General features: G+C 37.1%; 1 protein-coding gene across 13 annotated transcripts in view; it reads right to left on the reverse strand.

The window, feature by feature from the left end:
* PICALM (phosphatidylinositol binding clathrin assembly protein) overlaps positions 1-23997 on the reverse strand; it is a 101434-nt gene extending 77437 nt beyond the window's left edge. For 12 of the 13 annotated variants that reach the window (XM_049620131.1, XM_049620113.1, XM_049620121.1 and 9 more), the window contains exon 1: positions 22810-23042. In XM_049620131.1, coding sequence (XP_049476088.1) covers positions 22810-22939 — 130 coding nt within the window. In that variant the 5' untranslated portion in view covers positions 22940-23042. Of the gene's footprint in view, positions 1-22809; positions 23043-23890 lie in introns of those variants that run through there. The other variant, XM_049620105.1, reaches the window with a different exon arrangement.
* Positions 23998-24681: the final 684 nt, after the last annotated feature.

Here is a 24681-nt window from a genome sequence, read left to right on the forward strand (position 1 = left end):
TCCTTTTAACTGATTTTTTTAATCACCATGTAAAACGAGGTTTTTCTTCCCTTAAAACTATTCAACAGAAAAATTACTATAACCATGCCATTACAAATTCATTATCTGGCTATCCCTATTTATTTTAAACAAAGTCTTTTTAAAGATGCATTAACTCTAAAAGACCTCTATCAGTGCTAATTTCAGGTGCTTATGGAAGCCACCCAAAAAAATCAATTTTTGTAAATAGAGGAACAAAAAATTTGACATATTTAGAAAGTATTTCTAAGTCTGCAGCATATGTGGGATATATCACATAAATGTCAAGTGTTGTGTTTTCAGAACACTTTAAAAAACAACAAAAAACAAAAGACTGACCTCCTCTATATCTGCAGGAAAGAAATACAACTAAGGAGGGAATACCTAAGAATTCAGATGAAGCTAGGTAAACAAAGTCAACCCTAAGATACTCTACATTAGTATCTGGCTGAAACTTAGCCTCTTAAGTGATAGTGAAAACAAGCCAAGTTTGCTGAACTGTCTATACTTTAATTTTAAAAGTGCAAAATAAAGTGTTTTAGTTAATGGAATCATTACGTAACAGCTCTAAAATTGTAATCAATATACAAGTGTCTTTTTCAAATCAGTCCAACCTATGTCTCTTAAAATCATCTATCTTTATTTATGCATTTGCCTCTTCACCCACAAATCTTTTATAAATACATAAATCTTATGAGAGCTGAAGAAAGTTTAAGTCATAAAAATGCTCTATAGAAAAACACATACTCTTTGAATACTCTCAGAATTCACTACCAATGATTTATATTTTCCAGCAAAAAAGGTCATTCTTTTTTCCCCCATTATCAAAACGTTTTAGCTCCTATATAAGCATTCTTAATATTAAAAAAAAAAATCTGAAAACCTACAGCTTCTCCTGGGTGTTCTGGTGTATTCTGCATTCCTACCACTAGATGGCAGACTGTACAGAGAAACAGTAAGACTCTAGGAAGAACACAGGTGGGTTCAGGTTTATCTCAATTTTGAGTCTGTTTAAGATTCCATTCTAGTACTCCAAAGTGGTGATTTCCAAACCTTGACAACCTAGTCCCATCCCAGATTCCAAATAAGGATCTTAGGGGTGAGGAAAATCATATGAGAGTAAGTACTACCCCCAAAGGCAACTATTACTTCTGTTAATTTTTAATATACCAGAAAAATGTAAGATGATAAAGTTACCTAACAGAATAAAACACGTGGCTTGATATAAGAATAAAAAATATTTATTTATAGGAAAACAAAATGAAAGCATTACAGTGATCCAACATATAAAAACACCACTTCCACAATATAAACAAAGGTGTTTTCCTTCCCTTCTTTGAAGATCTGAAGTTTCAGAATCATCATCCTACCTGCAGGAAAGGAAACATGTAAGTATCAAGTAATTTAAGAGTAAACACAAAAATTACAAATTCTGTCTTTTTGCATTACATTTTAAGAACTTAATACTTCATCAGCCCACTTAAGATATAACCAGGATTCTTAAAAATAATCTAATACTGGATCAGAAACACAAAAAATGATTTCCTAAGCAAAATAAAAGGTCAAGTAACAACTCATTGCGAGTACTGCACTTACCGCCATCAAGGCTGTAAACCAGAAGAACAGTCCAGGGGAGCAGGAAAAAATGAAAAGAATTCCTTCATTCCAACAAGACCAAGAAAAAGGAATCAAAGCTTGACAAGTTCCTCAAATGCAGATCAGAGTACTATGCAGGAAAAAAAATTATCTGTGGTCCAAGGAACTGGGACTAAGTATGGAGAAAAGTATGTTATTAGTAGGAGGTGATCAAGTGTCCTGGTTTTCCTGAAACAGTTCTGTTTTACACCTATTGTCTCAGTGTCCCATTCAAATAGCACATCCTTTCACTCTCAAAAGTGACCCAGTTTGGAATATAAATTATATGTCACCCTAGTTATAAGTGACCTAATAAAAGTCTACATGTAGCTAAGGAATTAATACACTACCACCATGTACTCCTAGGGTATTTGTATTTTCTTTCTGAAGTGCTATATTGTCCTTCTCCAGCCTTCTTAAAACACAAACAAGCTTCGATTCTATTTGTTTTGTCCTCTCACCCTCAACCCATGGGCATTTTCCTAACATCAATCTCTGGTTCTATTTGTTTCACCCTGAGAAAATTATCTCCTAACTTGAGCAAAAACCTCTATGCAAAGCATTCTCAAATTTCTTCTCTGAAAACCAGTCTAAGGTTGTCTGGGGAATTGGAGATACTAGAAAATTTCACCTCTATATCCGAAAATATTTGATGCATGAAAAGAGTATCATCTCAACTATAATCTGAGTGTCCCTTTTTTGTTTTAAGCAATCAATATTCATCCTTTACTCTGTTAAAATAAATTCAGGAATATTTTGTTTTCCTGTGTCTTCCACAATGTGTGACATGATGGTATAAATATTTATAGATTTATACGTGAAACAAAAGTCTATTTCTCCATTCATAATACTGGTTGCGGGGGGGAGGGGTGGAGAATAACGGGCAAAAAAGTCATACCTAGGTTATACTATAACAGCCCAGCCTATGTCTTAAAAGTAAGTAAGTTAGGTAGTAAGCCCAAAGATTTTCATGGCTTTTCTAAACAATTTAAATTATGCCTAGTCATAGTGAATAATAAATTGCAGTTAGACTCTCTGGGACTGTGCACCTCATCCAGAAAACACAACATGTTCATGTCCTGGATGCAATTAGAACAATAGATGGAACAATATATTCCATCTTCCCATAGCCTTGCAAACCTTAGTATGAGCAAGTAGAAATTCCATATATTCTACAATATTCATCATATGCCAAATAGTCTTAGGAGTTAGAAATTTGCAATAGTGGACAAAGTTGCTGCCCTCAGGAAGCTTATACACTAGTGGGGAGACACAATCAATAAACTAATGAACAAATATATGTCAGATGGTGATAAACGGCTAAGGATTTCTTAGCACTTAAGGAGTATAGGACACGTGTTTGGGTAGGTTGCTAATTATACATGATAATCAGGAGTCTTTGGATAAACAGATTTGAAAATCACAGTAACAATGCTCATGTGTCACCAGTTGCCTCTATGGAACTGACTACCATGATCAATTACATCTCCCAGAGAGTGGGGAAGTATGAAGGTATCCTATTCATTCTGTATCACAAATGTCTGCTCCACCCTTGCCAAACCACCCTTGCCAAACCAAAGTCTCATTGAACAGAAACCTTCTCTTGTTGATTCTACAAAGCCTCCAGTTTCATGTAGATTAAGTAGGGACTGGGAATCTCATTTATTTATTCACGCACTTCACCATTAAATCAAAGTGACCTTGTGTCAAAATTACACCAGCCTTTTACTACAGTTCATTAAATTCTGCATTTGTGGCAAGCAGGTATCAAAAGACCCTTCTAAACCATTAACAAATGAAGGCCTTTTCTAAAAACTCTTTTTTCAAACCCCTGTAAACAGTAATGACATATACAGCCAGAAAATAGTTAAGCACCAAATAATAAGCTATCTACACAGCTTTAAGTTTCAAAATAATGCTCTGTAAGTGAAAAATATGAGTTACTAATATTATAAATCTCCATAAAATGAAATAGAAGTATTTTTCCTAATAAGCCTTAAACCTAAGCCTTTAAGTTTCTACAAGAAGGAATAATCACTAGGAGTGTTTCAACAAAAAATATCTCCACCCTCACACGTTTCGTAACTATACAACTGTTCTTCTAAAATTCCATTATGGCCCATGTTTGCCTATTTCTCAGCATAAAAAACAATTCATCCTCTGACAAATCCCCTTCTTAAAAGGCATACCTTTTGAGATAAAAATTTGTTTTATAAGCTAGCAAAATCAAAATTGAAGATGTTACTTTTTTTAACATAAAAATTCCATATAAATTATGCCTCAATAATGCTGATTAAAGGAAAAAAAACTCCTACCAGTTTGAATCTAAAAGTTCAAGTTCGGGGGCACCTGGGTGGCTCAGTCAGTTGAGCATCTGACTTTGGCTCAGGTCATGATCTCACGGTTTGTGGTTTTGAGCCCTGTGTTGGGCTCTGTGCTAACAGCTCAGAGCCTGGAGCCTGCTTCAGATTCATGTGTCTCCCTCTCTCTTGCTCTCTGCCCCTCCCCCGCTCACACTCTGTCTCTGTCTCTCTCAAAAATAAATAAATGTAAAAGTCCAAGTTCAGCCATAAAGTGTTTGGTGATCTAAAAAGAATTTTTTTTTTTTTTTAAACTTTGTTCATTTAGAGAGACAGAGAAAGCACACCAATGAGAGTGGGGGAGGGGCAGAGAGAGAGACAGAGAGAGAGAATGCCTCCACTGACAGCATGGAGCCTGCTTGGGATTCTCTCCCTCCCTCCCTCTCTCTCTCTCTCTCTCTCTCTCTCTCTCTCTCTCTGCCCCTCCCCCACACGCTCGCAAGTGTGTGTGTGCGTGCTCTCTCTCAAAAATAAACATTAAAAAATAAGTTGACAAGATCACAACTTATTCTGCACACTGCACAGTTAATTATGGATTTATTTCCCCTAAATATAGGCTTTAAGTATTTCTCAATACAACACATTCCCATAAACAGACTTCTGCTGCTAGAAAATTTAGAAACAAAAAATTTAACACAACATATATTGTACATAACACAGTGGTTTTTTATTTAGTTCTTCTGCTCCTATGTACCAATGATAACAATACTAATAATAAAAGGCTAAGAGTAGTCTCAGTTGATTCTTTCATACAAGTAGCTATCTATATTTAGGTAGATAGACAATATCACATATATTTTCAAAATCTATATTCCATCTGTAGACAGACATCTAAATAGTCCCCTAAATTTCTGAGATAATTTATCTTTCTCTTGGTTATGAAAAGGCAAGATAAATCTTAAATGGTCTAAAGTAGCAAAGAAAAATTTAACCACCTTTCTCCCTTTCCTATAATATCAACCTTTCACCAATTTCCCTTTTGCTATGATGACAAAAGACCCTCAAATAAGCCTTCTTCTACCCAACTAAAAGGCTACCACTTTGAATACTACTGCTTTTCAAGTATGATCTCTTTCTAAACTTGACAAATATTGGAGAACATTAACTACCTTTTTGTTTCACTGCTATATTGGATACCTTCCAGAATTAATCAGATTGACAGATGGAAAAAAGGGGTGTCTATTTTCAGTTCTTTCTATTCTTTTAAAGTTCATTTCTTCCTATTAGAGCTCTTTTCTGACTTACATTCATTTGATAATCTATCCTAAGTACTATTCATTTCCAATCTCTGCTTCAAACAGTGATGATGAAGGTGCTCATCTCACTATCTCTAAAGCTCTGTTCTAGGCTCTCCCATTTCTTTACATGGTGCCATCCATTTCCATGTGCTAGGACTATACTGTAACAGGATGAAGTGACATCAGAATGAGCAAAGGATGTAGAATCAAATTCCAGATCATTATCATTATGACTTCAGGCAAGTTAATTAGCCACTCACTTTCAACTTCTCTGTATTAATAGGAATAAAATTGCCTTTCACAAAAGTATAGGAACATATTTAGAGTATTTAATAAGCTTTAAATATTACAAATATTGTTAGTTTTACTTAGTATCATATTTTACTGATGAGTTTTCCCTCATCATTTTTCCAATACAGTATTGTGAAGCCACTTCCAAATCAATGACTTCTGCACAACCTTCTTTAGAAGGTTTATAAAACTAAACTTCCTCAACTGGAAAATGTAACCATAGTTACATGCATACATGGCAAAATCTTTACACATGCAGATCTCTCTATGCTTTACAAAGTTTCTTCATATCCTTAGTTTTCTATTACAATAGCCTTGTGATGATGCAAGGGATGCTCTGTTATCTCCATGGTAAAGATTTAAATACTTGCCTATCTAAGTAACACAATACAGTGGCTGTGTTGGAACTAGATTCTTTAAAACAGTAATCTTTCCACTAGAGGGATAAAGATACACACATATTTTCTCTCAATTCTCTCTCTTCAATCCAAGTAGTCTTGTCATCACCTTATCTTCTAAAATTCATACATCTCTCTTTTTATCTCTCATAAATCTAATTCCCAGTACAGACAGTAACCACTTCTTGTTTGGTACAGTATTTTCTGCTCATTGTCATCATCTTCATTCTGGCTTCATTCTTGTCAACTGAAGATGACAAGATATAAGGAAGGCATCATATCATTCAAACCAAGTTCACAAGGAACAGGTTTCAAGAGTTTGGGACATCTCCAACTCCAAGTGCCTCAGAAACTGTAAGCTTTAATTTACAAACAACCTTTAAAAAGCTGAGAATGTTATAAAACAAAGTCAATTCACCAGATTTCAGGTGAGGAGGCCTAACATGATTTAACATGAAGAACGCATAAAGCAGTTTTCCAGTCCTCTGGCCCAGAGATGTAATCATTACCAATTCTAAGAAATAGCAAAAGAGAAAAACTATGTTTAAATTAAAAAAAAAAAAAAAGCTACAGGTTAGTCACTAAGTTAAGAAAACATAACTCTGATGAAGAAGCTCAAAGAAAAAAGCAATTCTAGGTTAAGTCTACAAGCCCCAAAATAGGAAGCAGCTTAAAAGGTTTCCATCTCCTGTTAAGAAGAAATGCTTTTCGCCCTGCACAGCACCTTCCAGCAGTTTATCAAGGAATGTCTCAGCCTCTGAGCTGCTCTCTAAATAGCTTTCTAACTTAGCTGTCAGTTACAACTCTGTAACTAATTTTTAATTCAGTGTCTATGATTGATCTTTATTGCCACTCAGGTGTGTTGTGGGATGATTCCGGGATGTGCTAGAGAAATTACCTAAAAATAATGCCTTGGTCCACTCTAGGTCACCAATTCAAAGCAATATTTTCCAAGAATATGAACAAAAATAGGTAAGTGTTCATACTGTACCAAGTCTAAAAGTTTGTACTGGATACCTAACACAAATTCCAAACCTGGTAACTAATACACAAGTAAGTAGTTGTGAAATAAAGTTACAAAAGCTGATGTTGAGAAAAGAAAAAGGGGGGAATACTGCATGCTAAACCATAATTTCCCATCATTTAACAGCTGGTTTTACTTCTCAAAGTATAAATTGGCCTAAGGATGATGTGGTTACATCTTCCACATCTGAAAATACAAGACAAAGTGATCATATAAAGAACACACCAGATCTTTCCTCCAGTTTCATACCAAAAGATTAAATGCAGCTATCTTATAACCCTCATGAATATGCAGTTAAAAAAAAAATTGCAGAGCAATATACTCAATTTTGTATTTACCAACAAATCTTCACATTGGCCTTATAAAATTGAAACCAGACCAATTCCCCCATGACAGCTCCCCTGAAATAAAGCTAATAACTGAAATTAGTGAAATCGGTTTTGTTTGCTACTCAACTAATATAAATGCTACAACTTTCCAAAATCCTGCCCCTCTTTCCAAAGATGCTATCTGCAGACAAACTTGGCAGTTAGAAAAGGTTTTATTAAAACAAGTTTCCTAGATATAATTATGAATTGAATACAATTAAAGATTATTCTAAACTACACCAGTAAATTGCTTATTTAATTTCAAGTCACAAAAGGTTAAAAAAAAAAAAAATGGCCAAAGAGAAAGCACCACACTGTATTTGAAAGTCAACTCAAAACTAACTACATATACAAGTAATGGAAGTGAAAAGGTTGAGACCAAAAATGAGGAAGCAGCTAGTCAGAAAAACCAATGCAACGTTGGCCTATTCTAGAATTTTAGTATTAATTAGTAGACATAGCCAACCCTCATCCACAATATGTATACAGTATACATATACGTCAGAAACAAAGTCCTTTCAACAAGCAAATAAATTAAGAATCTTTGAAACAATAATGCTTAGAAGAATCCAATGGTTCTAAAGTTAAGGAATAAAAATACAGTTTGAGAAATAATTCACAAACTCATCATGTAACCAAATAATTTTAAGATGGTGTTACTATATGTAAGAGCACATGGTGATGGATTAGTGATGCTCCATTATATACCCATAACTGATCTCCTATTATGATCAACAGCCACCAAATGCAAGATAATTACCCAGCGTAGATCATTCGGTCTACGGCAATAGTTAAGGCATCACCACCCTAACCTTTTTTAGGTATCAATTCATAATCCTGGAACAAACACTATGACCTGATCAAATGATCCAACTAGCTCAAGACCAAGACCAAACATATCTGGATATTTTCAATATAAAGATGAATTCTATCCAAGAAGTATTTCACATTTAAAAAACAAAAAACTGTTAACTAAATAGTACATTAGCTCAGGACACTAAGTCCATTATCTCCATGAAAGATTTATTTAACATTTACTAAGGTACTATTACACAATTACACTAGGCATTACATTTTGGGTACTAGGGATACCAGGATAAATAAAGCTGAGTCCCTGTTTTCAGGAGATAAACATGCACAGAGTTAAGAAAGAAAACGAAAAAACGGGCCTCTACAGAAGGACAGGGGAACAATTTGATTACAAATGCTACCCAAGCATGCCTCATTTGGCAGGGTGTAGTGGGAAATAGAAGTGTCCAGTCATCCTTCACCAAACCAGGACATCCAACCCAAGCATGCTTGCCCAAAGGGGCAAATCTGAAAAAGAGATAAATATCCTGTAGTCAACCTGACTGACTGAAGTGAAAAAATGTGGAAAAGCAAGCACGAGACATAGATTGAAAGGCTAGTAGGCAGTCTCTTATTATCAAGTATCCTTTATATTATTCCCATTTTAAAGAACACTAGAAGAAAATTCTCATTTTTGTTGGCAATTTCCTCCTAAAACGAAGTCACAAAAAAACAGTGCTGCCCCTTCATCCCAATGACAGTAAGATATACAAGTTCAAACTGTTTTTCAAATAATGATGATATGATTGATGGTAGGCGGGGCACTCCAATGGAGATTGAAGCAAAAGCTCATATAGAAACTGTCCATAGTCTTAGTTTTCAAAGCACTAAGCCAAGAACCCAAAAGCTAGAGGGACACAAATATATAACATCACAGAACAGCTGAGCAGGGAGACAATTTAGAAAATAAGAAAAGTAAGTAAGGGATTTCCCTAAGGTCAAATGGAGCTGGGGCAGACCCCCCCCACCTCCTCCCATATTTCGGTTCAGGGATTATTCCTTTTGAAGCACATTAATAATTTAAGAAGCAAAGGAAGTGCTGTTTCCAAATGTAATCTTATGTATTTATGAAATTATATTTCTCAAAGAAAGATTTTCTCCTAACAATATCCCATTCCCTAAAAGTCCTCTGTGAGCTAAGAAGTTCTTCAAATCGCCTGACTTCCATTCAAGGTTGTTCACTGAATTTTAATGGTAAAATTTATTCTCTATTTCCTTTTCCTAGTAGAGTCTCAATTTATGTAAGGATTGTGTTATGGTGCAAGACAGAAAGGATTCTTTAAATCTTACTAGCTATTATGCCTATAATGCAAGTTATGCCCTAATTAAATTGATTTGATCAGATTTTGTGAAACACCAAAGACTGAAAAGTCACCTTAAACTTTTATAAAATCTCTATGTCCAGATCAAAATTAGGTATATATCATTTCTGTTTGGAAGACTTTTTCATTAATTCTTGAGCAATCTATGGACTCAGAAATCCAGAAACCTTAGATACTGCCACTATTAATGCAGTCTGTAATAATTAAGGTAACATAAAAAGCATAAAGCAGCAAAATCCCATTTCCAACTTCAAGATCAGCCAAACTCCTTGTCTTCTGTATTTTAGCACTAGTGACAGAAAATAAAGATATAATACAATTTTGAAAATCAGCTCTACAGTAACCAGAAGCTACCTGGAGGTGAGATATATCTAAAGGTTTTATAATTAAAAACCATACTCCACAATCTAGCCTCAAATGCTCCAACTGTATTTCTCCTTACTCCCAAACCAATCTCTTTTCTGGCTCCACAGCACCCCATTCACCCTCTACAATTAGTTAAACAGACTCCTTTGTTCCCCAAACACACTTCCAGCCTTCCTACCTTCAAATGTTTGCTCATGTTGTTTTCCCCACCTCAAATACCTACTGTTCCTGACTACTTCTCATTTAGGGTCCAGTTCTCTCCCTTATCAAAAGCAGTATCTTTGTCTCCTATGATTTTCAACAACATTGACATGAATTTTATCTCACATTACCTGTTAATACAGCTATCTGTATATATCACCTTCCCTACTAGACTGAGGATGTGATCAGCAATTTCACTTTTGGATTTCTCAATAATCTCAAACACAGTAACTCAGATACACAGTAGACACTCACGATGCAATTGCTAATGAGCATATTAATTTCTACAAAACTAGCTAATAAAGTCTTGTTTGGTACAGATCCAGCTTCAGAAAACCTATGAATGACTGATAATTAATATATCATTTGCAGATAAACAGATGTCAGCAATTAAATCATATAAATCAAACATGCCTCCAAGAATCTTGTGACTAACTGGTTTATCAAACCTTTTCTATTCATAGTGGTCATCATCATATGATGATTGTGTTTAAGTTCATTCATAATTTGGAACTCAAAAAAATTCAAAAGCCATGAAGATTGGTGTACCTGATTTTATTTAGCAACCCAAACCACCACGTATAGCAATATTCAGAAGTCCAATTTCATATGCCAAAGTCATCTAACCCCCTGCACAAATGGCAACAGGATTGTACATTCCTTCCTTCCCTATCCCTTTCAATAACCCTACCACAAATTACCTAGGAAAAGGGAAGAACACTTCCCCAGTTCCATAGCACTGGCATCTAAAGCTAGGAGAGCAGCTAATAAGCAGGAAGAAAGGGAACTCTAAAAGGAGGATTTGGAGAAAAGGGCTACAGAAGACCAGATCTATCAAAGTAACTCCTGCCCCAATAAGACCTTTAATGGTTCCCTCTCCAGCCTCATCTCCCTCTTACTCTTATGAACACTTCACATTCCACCACAAAGAACTACTCAAAAATTTCCCCAAACACATCATAATGCTCTTTCTCACCTCTATTGTCACTGCACATGCTAAATTATTTAGACAAAACTTTGTCCATCTGGCAAATCACTATTCGTCCTTAAACCCCTTAGGCTCCTCTATGAAGCTGTCACTAACCTTCAAAATTAATTACTCCAGCCCCTACTTTGAAGCTTTATGTAAAAAGTATTATGCAATTATCTCAATGTATTACAATTATTTGTTTACACATTTTCACCATTAGATCTCGTGTTCCTTTTAAAGTAAGGATGATCAAGTGTCATCTTTACATTCTTTTCTAGATCTTGATCACTTTCCCTCAGTACCCCACTTACTGCTTCAGACTAGGGTTTCTGTTGGTATTGCTTGCTACATGTTAAACAGAACTCCATCTCAGGACTTTTGCCCCATATTCTTGCTCTTACAGCAAGCAAAAGATTTTAATGGTTCCCTAAGGAATTTTAATCCAATAACACAAAATTTTTAAAAAATTATATATATTTGCTCTTACAATTTTTTTTTTCAACGTTTTTTTTTTTTTTATTTATTTTTGGGACAGAGAGAGACAGAGCATGAACGGGGGAGGGGCAGAGAGAGAGGGAGACACAGAATCGGAAACAGGCTCCAGGCTCCGAGCCATCAGCCCAGAGCCCGACGCGGGGCTCGAACTCACGGACCGCGAGATCGTGACCCGGCTGAAGTCGGACGCCCAACCGACTGCGCCACCCAGGCGCCCCGCTCTTACAATTTTTTGTTCTCAGATCTTCTCCCAGAAAAAAAGTCACACAAAATGATTAACTCTTGAATCATTAAGTTCACAAATAAATTAAGATTTACCTACATGTCACTTTCAAAAGAAAACTAATTTGGATTTTCACAGGCAATTCACCAGAGTCCTAAAACCAGCAGAGAAAGGGCATAACGGAAGTGGGTAGTAGGAAGAAACCAATCAAGGTCAATGTTTGACTCATTCAATATAGCCTACTAAAGTCATATGCTTCATTTCTGGGTATCTTTATTTGCACTTTAAATGTTTTGCCAATGTTTTATAACAAAGCACACAATGCTTATTTCGCAAACAAGGCCTTACAGCATTCTGCTATAAGATGCGGATTATCATGGATAACACAGAATGTAAAATAAAGGACTGCCTTGGAATTTACTTTTAACAACCAAAGAAAAGGAAATAATAATGATGATGATGATAGGAAGAAAAGGAAAGCAGAAGTAGTAAACCCAAGATATGACAAGTTTAAACCCATCTGTTTGAAGTTAAATATACCAATAATAGGTAGGTCCTGAAGTGAATAATACTTTGTTAAACTGCTCTAATTTTACATCTAATTCTGGAAACTTATTTCCCAACTTCCATAATTTCTCACATTTTCAACCAATAATTTACTTGATCACAGAAATGGAAGAAGTTGCAACAACCACTACTCAAAGACAACTTCTACAGCAACTATCCTCTTTATTAAAAAAAAAAAAAAAAAATGCTGTTTGAATACACATCAGAAACCCTTAATGACAATTTCATTCCTTCTTTATTCACTCGGCATCTTTTTACTGCATATTTGTTACATGCTGTTTGTAACACAATAAAGACTACACAAGGGCTCTTCATTTAAGAAATTATAATTATAGAAGCTATAAAGAATTACTACATAGTGCAATTATCTCAATGTATTACAATTATTTGTTTACACATTTTCACCATTAGATCTCATGTTCCTTTTAAAGTACTCCACTACATAGTGTTTATGGAGAAGTACAAGATACTATGGCAATATACACACTACTCTGTGTGGACAAAAGTAACCACCTATCGATACTCAGACAACTAAGTATTATCTCTTCACACATTTAAAAGACTACATTGGGGGTGCCTGGATAGCTCAGTCAGTTAAGTGTCAGACTCTTGATCTCTGCTCAGCTCACGAACTCACAATTCATGAGTTCCAGCCCCACATGGGGCTTTGCGCTGACAGTGCAGAGCCTGCCTGGGATTCTCTCTCCTTTTCTCTCTGCCCACCCCCTCAAAATAAATAAACTTTAAAAAAAATAAAAGACTACACTGGGACCCTAAAAAAAAAAAAAAAAAAAAATGTGCATTGGATTAGAGTAAGCAGTCCATCCAGTTGAAAGGATGTTTGGTTCAAATATTTCTATTTATCAGTCAACAAACTATGTAACTCAGTACTAGAAACTGCCATCAAGGAGATCTTTTTTCTCCCTCACAAATCTCTATATTTATATTATACAGGAGCACAGTAGAGTTATATCCCATGACAACTTCAGAAGAAGGGAAAAAAATACCCTTAATTTTCCTTACTACCACCTTGCCACCTCACACTACATACAAAAATTAAAATCTGATCAAACCTAAAAGAGTGAGCTAAAAACTATAAAGCTCTTAAGTAGTAGGTTAGGCATAAATCTGAATAACTCTGGATTAGCCAATGGTTTCTTAGCTATTATATCAAAAGCACAATCAAAGAAAAAAATTGCAACTTCAAAATTAAAAATATTTCTGCATCACATCAAAGGACACTATCAAGAACAGCGGAAAGACAAGCCATAGGATGGGGAAAAAAATATTTGCAAATCATATGAGGATCAAGCATCAGGAAAATGTAAAGAACTCATCTAGTACTGAAATATATTAAGGATCAAATTTAAAAATGGGCAAAGGATCTGAATGGACATTTTTTTCAAAGACATACAAAGGTCAATAAGCACATGAAAGATGTTCGACATCATCAGTCATTAGAGAAATGTAAACCAAATCACAAGATACCATTCATACATTGCTGCTGGGAATGTAAAATGGTGCAGCAGCCGTGGAGAAGACTAGTCGTGTCTCAAAAAGTTAAAAAAAGTACCACATGACCAGCAATTCTTCTCCTAGGGATATACCCAAGAGAACTACTATGAACATTCCTGTACAAAGTATGTTCATAGCAGTATTCTTCTTAGTGGGTTTCAAGAGGGAACTGACCCAAATGTCCATCAATGGATATGCCGCATTTTGTGGCACAAGGGAATATTATTAAGTTATGGATAGAATGAAGCACTCTTATATGCTACAACATAAATAAACCATGTAAACATTAAGCTAAGTAAAAGATGTCAGACACAAAAGGCCACGTTATGTGTGATTCCATTTACATGAAATGTCCAGAATAGGAAAATCCATAGACAGAAAGTAGCTTAATGATTGCCAGAGAATGAAGGAGGGGAAACTGAAAGTGATATGCTAACAGATATATGACTTCCTTTGGGGGTGACAGAAAACATTCTGGAATTAGACAGTGGTGATGGTTACACACAACATTGTAAATACACAAAAAACACACTGAATTGTATACTTTAAAATGGTGAATTTTATGTTGTGTGAATTACCTCTCAATTTCAAAATTGAAGAACTCACCTTGCCTCATAATCTCCTTTTTCACGTTAGATTTGGATTAAATAATATTCCTAATTATTCCATACCCTGCATGAATCAAATTTCTGCAAAGTGTTTCAAGTACATCAAAAATCCTGCCAATCCTGTGTGAGCGGTGTGATGGGGGGAAAACCATCCTTCTACTTAGTTTTTGGTATATACTTGAATTACAGTAAGATTTTCAAACATTAGATGTATTTAAAATATGGTACATTCGTATTAAGCACCCACAAGACAACTGGCTATATCACAGCATGTAACATTTCTAATATCGCACACACACACACCTCTTATAAAGAGCTTATAGTCACATGAAGAGGTATATAATCAGTAGACACATGTACACTAAGTAAAAATATGAAATCACTTCTAAAGTATACCTGCAATCTTTAGTGAGAGAAAACATTTCTAAAGCAATGCTGCTTCAACCACTACTTGGAAGAAGTGTCCCTAGAGTAAAATTAGAGCCCCTAGAATGCTTTCAGGTAGTAAGTTTATGACTACAAATATCAGTACCATTTTGAAAATTACTGCTGGAATTCCAAATGTTCAGAGAAAACTTTCAGTAATCCCCATTAGTTCCTAGAATCAACTTATGGCCTAGATTCAGTGGTCCTACTATCATGACCATCACTACTACTCTCCAATGCTTGCCTTATATCTCATAAAGCTTCATTCTAAAACAGTCATTTCTTTTCCTTTGCATTTTGACATTAAGTGTACTTTATCCTTCCTTACATCTAAAATAAGTTTGCCATACAGTTAGTACTCTGGTGACTCCCTGCACAGAGACTACAATGTGATCAGCACCTCCTGGAATTGTGTAAGGAAACAACTCTATTGACAAACATTTCACATTTATTTCTGGTTCCCTGTTTAATTCTTAAAATTAATTTCTACTTTCAAGAACATATCCTCAAAAATATGCCTCAGTATAGTTTTCAAACTGAGCAACTGCAAACCCCAATTTTTTTGGCTATGAAAATATTTTAAAAACATCACCTACTATTTTAACAAAACTAACCCTCTTAATGCCTCATAGGTTCCATGAAACAGAGAGCAATTTTGTTATGTTTTTTTATTGATGCTACCAAATGACTTCTACATTTAATTTTGAAACCGGCTAATTACCATTCATTGCAACTAAGAAAATCACCATAAAATTATTAAATGTTTACTGGAATAGATCTCTATAGTGACTGTGTCCCTAAGTTGTTCATGGAATAGTCTGAGCTGGGAAGGCAGATTATGTGTAATCATCTGAAATTTACTGAGCACCCACAGGGTCACTGATTAGGTACTTTGAGAAGAGATCTAAAACAATACAGAAAAGTATAGTTCCTGTTCCACAAACACATGTGAACCCAAAATATATATAAAAGCATGATACTAACCACAGTTTAACAAGGTATTATTCAATAACGTCTTTAATAAAGAGGCTACTTTAACTGTGAGTGTTAAGGAAAGCAAGTTAGTTTTGAGAAGATTTAAAAGGAAGAAGGTATCTGTTTTGACAAAGAAGATGTTTTACGTCCAAAGAATGGTATGTCCAAAGAATAACTGCTAATAGTTTGGGAGTTAGAACTTTTGGCATAATTGGTGACTAACGTGCTTGGCTGAGGGGCGCATAGGTGGCTCAGTCGGGTAAGTGTCCAACATCAGCTCAGGTCATGATCTCAGAGTCTGTGGGTTCAAGCCCGTCGTCGGGCTCTGTGCTGACAGCTCAGAGCCTGGAGCCTGCTTCGGATTCTGTGGCTCCTGCTCTCTCTCTGTCCCTCTCCTGCTTGCACACACTCTCTCAAAAATAAACAAACATCAAAAAAATTTAAAAAAATAATAATAAAGTGCTTGGCTGAAAGGGATAGCTTAGATGTAAAAAACAATGAGGAAAAAATGGACCAGGAGTCCCAATTAATGATGAACTTTATTAAGGCCTTTCAGGAAAAGAATTAGATATTATTACTGTTAGATTCTTTTTGCCCCCAGCAGTCTCCTTTCCAAGTCACATTTCACTTTCCTTCCAATCTACTTAACAGTATGACCTAAAGGATTATGCCACGTCTCTTCTCAAAGTCCTCCAAATGATGGGTCACTGTTACCTACCAAATTATTCAGAGTTTAAAGGACCTCATATATCTACTTTCTGAGTAGCCTTTTTTCCCCTCTAATATACCTTCTTCTTTAGGGTTACATTTTCTAATCTCAGGACCTTTACAATCTTAAAAACTGAGGACAGACCTCAATGAGATTTTGTCTATGTGGGTTTTCTCAATTGATATTTACTGTATTAAGAATTAAAATTAAGAATTTTTAAAATATTCTTTTTAAAATAATAAATCTCATCCAATGCTAACAGCTTTCATGAAAAATAGCTATATTTTCCAAAACCAAAATTTACAACATTGGTATTGTTTTACCTTTTTGCAAAACTTTTTACTATCTGGTTTAATAGAAAGTTGTTGGACTGTCGTATCTGCTACTACATTCAATCTGCTGCACTATCATGCATCACATAGACCCTGGAAAACTCTATTGTACACTCATGAAAGTACAAAAATTAAAAAGACAAATAATGTCCTAATATATGAACATAGTTTTGACCTCACAAATAAGCTGAAAGGGTCTTGGAAACTCCCAGAAGTGCCAGGAATACACTTTAAGAGCCACTGCCATGAATAAATGAATATTGTTTATTCATTCCCTGGAACAGTAAAGCATTATGTAAAAAGTCACACTGACATGAAAACACAAACCTGATGCTAGACTACCTGGGTGCAAATCCCAGTTTTCCTCTTCCTGGCTGTGACCTTGAGCAAATTACTGAACTTCTCAGTGCCTTCGTTTCTTCTTCAGTAAAATGGGGATAATAATAAAACCTCTCTCACAAAGTTGTTAAAAGGAATAAAGTTAATAAACGTAAAGTGTTTAGTGCAGTGAGTGCCCAGCACAAAATAAAGACAAATAAGTATTAAATATAAATTGAATCAATGCATACAGAATATGATTTGCTGTACTGCCACTACATTCTAGTATAACTTGAAAAATTCTTAATACTATACTTCTGATAACCTGGCAAATTACTAGTCTGAACATAAATTTTAATACTAAGGTCTAGGTTCATCAGCATTCCCTTATAAAGGAGTATCGTTAGTAAAATCTGACTACCCGGAAACGTTTCTCCATTAAAAGAGCCATACACACAATGAACACACAAAATTCTAAAAGGTCAAACCCAAAAATTGCAATTCTCTAGAGAAATGTATAAAGCAGTTTAACGGGGAACATACTGAGACAGAACACAAAGTAACGGAAATGCCACTTCAGCCACTAAAAGAACAGGAAGAGCAAATACTAAGGCTGTATGTACTTTGAAAATCTAACCCTATTTCTTCTTGGTAAGACTCTAGCCTCTTGCCAAGAAGCCTTTAAGTTTATTTTTCTTACTTCTTTGATTTCTAAAAGGGAAATCACGAACACAAGCATTTTGGATATAAAGAAAATACTTGTCTATGCATCATGGTAAACTTTTACATTAAATATTCTAAATCACAGGGTCAAAATAATTTTATTTAAATTAAAGCAATTCTAGTAATTAATTAAAATAGATTACTTTAACTATTAATGTACTTTTAAAATAGCTAATTAAATATTTCATATAAATGCTTCACAAATCAAATGAGGAAAAAGAAAGCCTAGTCACCTCTTACCAAGTTTTACTTCTCACCTGCCGCTCTAAATTAAACTCAAAAACACCTTTAAAAACTATTCAAATTGATAAAAAAAAAAAAACACAGTAAACATAAAAAACCTTGTTATAAGGATAAAAAATACATGCCTAGAGTCTAATATTAGGTATTTTTAAAAATAACAAGTCCACTAGTGCAGCCTAATTACTTTTCAAAGGTATTTGAGAATAAATTTGCTAATTATGCATAAGGCAGCTAGCAAAATGGTTATATACCAAATTCTCTTCTGAGTTTCCCTTTTAAAACATATACAATTTAGAAACATAACTACGTGTAACGAGGGAAAATTACATCTGTGTAGTTCTATTACATAATCTCAGGCCATGTGACATATTTGACTCCATTACCATTTTCTTTTTTCAGAAGTATTAAAGACTAAATAGTAAGGAACAGAATAGGTCAAATAATGAAAAGTGAAAATATAAATCATATGATTAGTTCTTAAGGGAAAGAATAGTAAGCCCATAGGTCAACTACAAAATAACTACCTCTTTAAAACAAGATCCATCCTCAGTTACTTTATTTCTAAACAAGACACATCGTGGGGCAGATTACCCACTTAGTATCTTCCTCACATGCATCTTCTTGTAAATCAGATCCCAGTTACCAGGTACCTTCTTAACAATATGCAAACTAAGCACCCAATCCATGCCATTAATCAAGACACTGAAAATCAATACATTTGCTTAAAAAGGTAATTATTTCAGGTACTTTTTGATATTTTACATACATTTTCAATAGTTATACAAACCACTAATCCAAATACAAATTCCACCTTCTACATATTCAATACATTCACAAATTCTTCCTCTTAAAATTGTTTCCACAACTAAATTTAGGCAGGATATGGATCCAGCCCACAACACACAAATACCCACACTATATCTACTATAGAGATATGCTTATAATGGATGCTTAATAAGAACAAGACCTCAATTTGTTGTCAAGAATCTAAGGCAGAGATGCCTGGGTGGCTTGGTGGGTTAAGCGTCTGACTCTTGGTTTCGGCTCAGGTCATGATCTCACAGTTCAGTTTGTGGGATCAAGCGCCATGTTGGGCTCTGTGCTGACAGCATGGAGCCTGCTTGGGATTCTCTCTTTCCTTCTCTCTCTCTCTCTGCCCCTCCCCTTCTCTCTCAAAATAAATAAAACAAACAAACAAAAAGAATCTAAGGCAGATGATAATTGGAATGAAGTGTCCCTGGAAATTTTAACTGGGAAAAAATATGGATGAAAAAGTGAAGCCATTATAGCCATTAACATAAATATTATGTTTCAATGCAACATGTTGCAATGTAAATGCCCAAAGACAATAAATTAAACAAGTATAGAAAAAAGAAAATTAAGTATTCACATCAAAAAACAAAGGCCAACGGTTGTGAAGTTAGATAAGAATGTTTTTTAAATTAAGAATTTATAAATTTAAATATTGTGTTTTATTTACACTTCAATCATTATGGATGTTTTAATGGAGGTAGAAACTACTTTCTAAGCATGTGGCTTGCCTCTCCCATAGCCATGAAAGAGGATTAAATTAGATAATGGTTAATAAGTGCCTGGCAAATTGGAACACCTTCCAATTTAAGGTTTGCTATTCTTGTGCCTTGATTATGACCATTAGAGGCCGGAAACTAAATGCAAATCATGTTTATTTTTACATATTATTTCAAGCTGGACAACTCTTCACACTAAGGACCCTAGTTAATACCATTATCTACAGCCACCTATAAGCAAAGCAAAAGATCTTTCTTAAACAAGTATATAATGTAGTATGAATTAAGCTGTAATTCGTAGATTATAATAATTACTTCCTAATATGGAAAGACCCTGGAGAAGTACACAGAAACCACCTCCACAGTCTAAAGGCCTATAGGAAAAAAACAGTCCTAAGCATATTTTTGTTAAATACTAATATTTAAAAGATGAAATTGCTTTCACTGAGTTGGACTAAGTAGGCAATAGTCATTCAAGATATTAAAAGATGCAACAGAACTAAGCACTCACTAGAAAGAAAAATTCCTAGAAGAGGAAAAATTATCTCTACATTAAAGCCTGAAGTTCATGGTGTCAAGCCACAGAAATGTCTGTGAAAGCCTTTTTAATATTCTGGAAACATGTTAAAGTGTGTGGAGAAGGAAGGTGTTTAGAAAAACCATTCACTGGCCAAACTTTACTTAATATAAATCTATGTCATTGCTGAAAACTGGCTACAAGCGCATTTAAAACAATATAGGGAAAATAGTATTTCAAAAGCCCGCAGAACAGAACTAGAGTATAAGTTCTAGAGTATACTAGAGTATAAGTATAAATAAGTGGCTCCTTATTTATGTGGATTAAAAAAAAAAAAATCACACAATACCACATATATTCAAGTTCTAAAGTGGGAGCTTATTATAAACACAGCAGTAGTAGAGAACTACAAATGAGAGTTTATCCTCCAAACCTAATCCCAGTTAGCATCTGCAGTAGCTACCACAAGAGAAAAAGAACAGCACTAATAAAACCACAAACAAGTATCACCCTCCTAACCCCATTTAGCCTATTTTCTGCCCTTCTTGGTAACATGTTAAAATAACTACTCCTACATTTGAAATAGGCAAAGCTATACATCTTTTTGTTATAATTTATCATTTTGAAGAGAGGAAAGAGAAAAATAGTTCATACAGTAACAAGTAGTTTCTTCACCTACCCATCACCAAAAAGAAAAATAAAAAACAATTAACAAGAATTAACACAATGTTAGGACAAACCATTAAGACTGGGACAGCAAGCCAATTAGTCACTTGAAGGGAAGTAAACAGCAAAACTGTCCACTCCAAATATCAGATAATCAAAAAAATCGCGTAAGGGTCCACTATACATTTTAAACAACTTTCCATTTATAAGTGTCACCATTTAAATATATTCTGCATTTTCTAAACAGGCAAGTACTGATGTTAAAAAGCAGCCTGCTCAATCAGCACATTAAAGAACCAAGCAGTATTTTTTTTTCTTTTACTTTTCCACAGTGAAGGAACAAGTCACAATGAATAATGGGTCTGTAGAAATAACTTGTTCTAATAGCACTTCATGAGCAAAGTATCTTGGAAGAATTCACATTTTGTACATTTCTTTTTAAAAATTGCAGACCTTACGGCCAAAGTCCAAATGAGAAATCCAAACAGGACTCCTGTCAGTGAATTCCCTTTCAGGACATGCTCACTCTTGCTTCAAACAGTAAAGCAAAGTAACTTTCATGTAGAATAAAAGCCAGTCAGGCTAATGTGTCCAGTTACCATTTTAAAAAGGAACTTATTACTGTGCCTATTTCCGTGTATTTTCCTGAAAAGTTTTCGGTCACTCCATTGAGTCAAAGCTTGAGTAATCCACTGAGCTATCTGTACCTCGAGGTAAAGGAAAGAAAAATGAGGTATTATACGTGACTTCCAGGTTTGTAAAAAGTTGGGAGGAGTTAGCTCTGGTAATTGTGTGTAAGTTAGTGAATGGAGTAATATTATGCCGTATAAGAGAAGCTAGTCTCCCCACATAACCAGAATAAATTAAAAGTAAATTGAAACTCAAGTATTATCAATCACCTTTTTAGCATTTTTAAAGACATGTATGTAAATTGTAGTTTTAGTTATTAATCTATGTTTTACTCCAATAATGTACACTTTACACTCAACCTTCTAAATTCAAATCGCCAGGGTTAACAGCTCCAGGAAATGATACCAGTATCACCCAATCCTTTTCCAAATCCCCATTAGAGAAACACGGAGGATGGGGGCCTGACATTCACAACTTATCCAAGAAGCATGAAAATAGAATGATTAAATTCCACCAAAGGCAATTAAAAACCCCAACTTCCCACAGAGCGTTCCCTACACCAAACGGAATCCCTTTATTTTCACTCTCACGAAGAAAGTAATTTGGGATAAAAGTCGGGTATTGAGTATGATATATCTAATATAAAATGAGACGAAGGAACCTAACTGAAGCTACAGAAGCAAAGAAACGTAACCAAAACGGGAGAGGAAAGCTGGAAGAGAAACCCGAGAAGGAAAGGGACAGAAGAACCTAGTGGAGCAAAGGAAGTGGAAATCACTTCAACGGAGGTAGCCTTCAGGATTGCAGAGAAATAGGGATGTAGGTCCACGGAACCGGGCGTTTACGGAACTCCAAGGCTAATGGGGAAACAATGGGGCGGTGAGACCGGGAGCAAGCGGAGAGACGCTCAGGAGAGGGCGACTAGGCAGCACGGGACGGGGGGGATGAAAGAGCAGAAGGCTGCAGTAGACACAGGCGGCAGGGAGGTAAGAAGCTAGGTGGAGAGGCAAGTTGGTCGGGTGTTGGTCAGCTATCGTGGCGCACCGGGTTGGAAGCGAGGGTCCCCTAGGAACCCGGGATGGGGGTTGGGGGAGTGGCTTATCAGGGATTTTTAGACAGGGAACGGAAGCCGGGAAGGCAGGTGTGATGGAAGCGAAAACACACCTCGGACCAGCACAGGACCCGACGTGCCAGACAAAACGCAAGGGAAGGAAAAGACGGCTGACGGGGGTAAGAAAAGAGAAGAGAAGAACGCCCGTCGCGGGGACATGGGCCGCGGTCGGCTTCACTCACAGTCCAGGTGCTTTTTCTTGGGCCCCATGATCTCGTGGGTCGTGGCCTTGCATACTGTCTTGGATACGGCGGAGCCGGTGACACTGTGCTGGGCGGCGGTGATTCGGTCCGTCAAGCTCTGGCCGGACATCTCTGCGGCTCCTCCGCCACCCTTCCCGCTCGGCAGCCGGCGGGGACTGGGACCCCCAAGCGCCGGAGGACCCCCACCCCCCACCGCACCCCCTACCCCCACCGGCTCCTTCTCCGCCTGCCGGCCTGGGGCGGGGCTGAGGGCCGCGCGCTGCCACCTAGCCCGGAAAGAACCGGCTCGTGTCACCCGCGGGGTCAGGCACAGTGTCGGGCACTCCCCTGCCCCCGCCTCAGCTCAGCCCACCCCTTCCCTGGTCAGCTGGAGCCGGGCTGGGCAAGAGGGACAGGCAGCTGCAGGAAAATGGCGGCGCCAGGCTCCTCCTCGGAGCTTTCCGGGCTGTCCCGGGTCACGTGACTTGGGCGCCGCCCCTCCTTCTTCTTCTCCCGCCCCTTTTCCCTTCCCTTTCCTTTTCGACGCCCGCCCTCCCTCGCTCCGCGAGGGAAGAGCGGGGCGGCGCCCGCTCGTTACGTGATGGAACCCGCCCGGCGGGCGCAACAGGAGGCCCGCCTGGGGGCAGTGCGCTGCCGGCCGCGTCACGTGACGCTTCTTGCCAACAGGTCGCCAGAGGCGGGATGCTGGGGTCACAGAGGGTAGGTGGGGCGGGGGAAGGGCGGGAAAGGGATCGCGAGTCTGGCGCTCCGGGGCGCGCCAGGGAGTGGCATCCGCCTCTCCCCTCTCCCACCCCAAGGGTCTCTTGGTGCCTGTGGTTGAAACCAACATCTTGACAAAGAGGAGGTGCGGCTGCCTTCACCGCTCTGCGTGGGGAAGGGGCTGTCAAGACTCCCGCTGCCCGGACTTTACTAGCTGAGTCAGAATTGAGTTGAGGAACTACCCCAAAGCCGTCCTCCTGGTTTTAAGCAAAAGGAAAACGCTTCAGTTGGCCCATTTTCGGAGCCTGCAGGCAGGCCTCTCCCTACTGTGGAACTGTTGAAGCTCTCCCTTCTTACTTACCCTAGAAGGGTTGGGATTTTTTTCTCATTTTCTTGAAAGGCTTGCAAATGTCACCTGTTTTTGTTTATCTCTCTCCTGTTAAAAGTCAGACGCGTTGCTGCCGGACTAAATTTAGATACTAACCAGCCCGTGTTCTTTTCGTAGGGTGTCAAATAGGACAGGAAACACATAGCTTCACTGGAATTTGAAAAGGGAAGTAGTAGGATGATGTCAACAGAGATTAGCTTGACCCTACAAGGCTGACTCCTGTGGTGATTAAAGGTCCAGACCATAGAAGGAAGTGAGAGGGCTGGTAAATGGAGAAGTCCCATTGAAAGAATTGAGACATCACTACCTGCCATTTCCCCTGGTTTAGTCTTTCTTCCCTTTGGCCTTTTTTCTCTTTGGTAAATCAGATTTTCAGGGAAAGGAGACCTGGACACTGACCTGTGAACATTTTAGAGGAATTACTGTATCCTGTGAATCTGTTCTTTGAGATCTGTATCTTTAAGAAAGCCTTAAAAATGTAATTGGTTGGGGGGGGGGGGAGGGGAACCTGGGTGGCTCAGTTAGTTAAGTCTCTGACTCTTGACTTTGGCTCAGGTCTTGATCTCAGGGTTGTGAGATGGAACCCTGGTGGGCACTGTGTGCTGGTAGTAGAGTCTGCTTAAGATTCGCTCGCATCTTTCTCTGCCCCTTCCCTGTGCTCATGTGCTCGCTCTCTCTCAACAAAACAAAACAAAGAGCCCCACATTTAACTCAGGTTTAGGGATAAATTTTTGAATCTATGAATGTTAAGTTACTGTGATAGT

This window comes from Panthera uncia, chromosome D1 (assembly GCF_023721935.1).
Source record: "Panthera uncia isolate 11264 chromosome D1, Puncia_PCG_1.0, whole genome shotgun sequence".
In the NCBI taxonomy this organism is placed as follows: domain Eukaryota; kingdom Metazoa; phylum Chordata; class Mammalia; order Carnivora; family Felidae; genus Panthera; species Panthera uncia.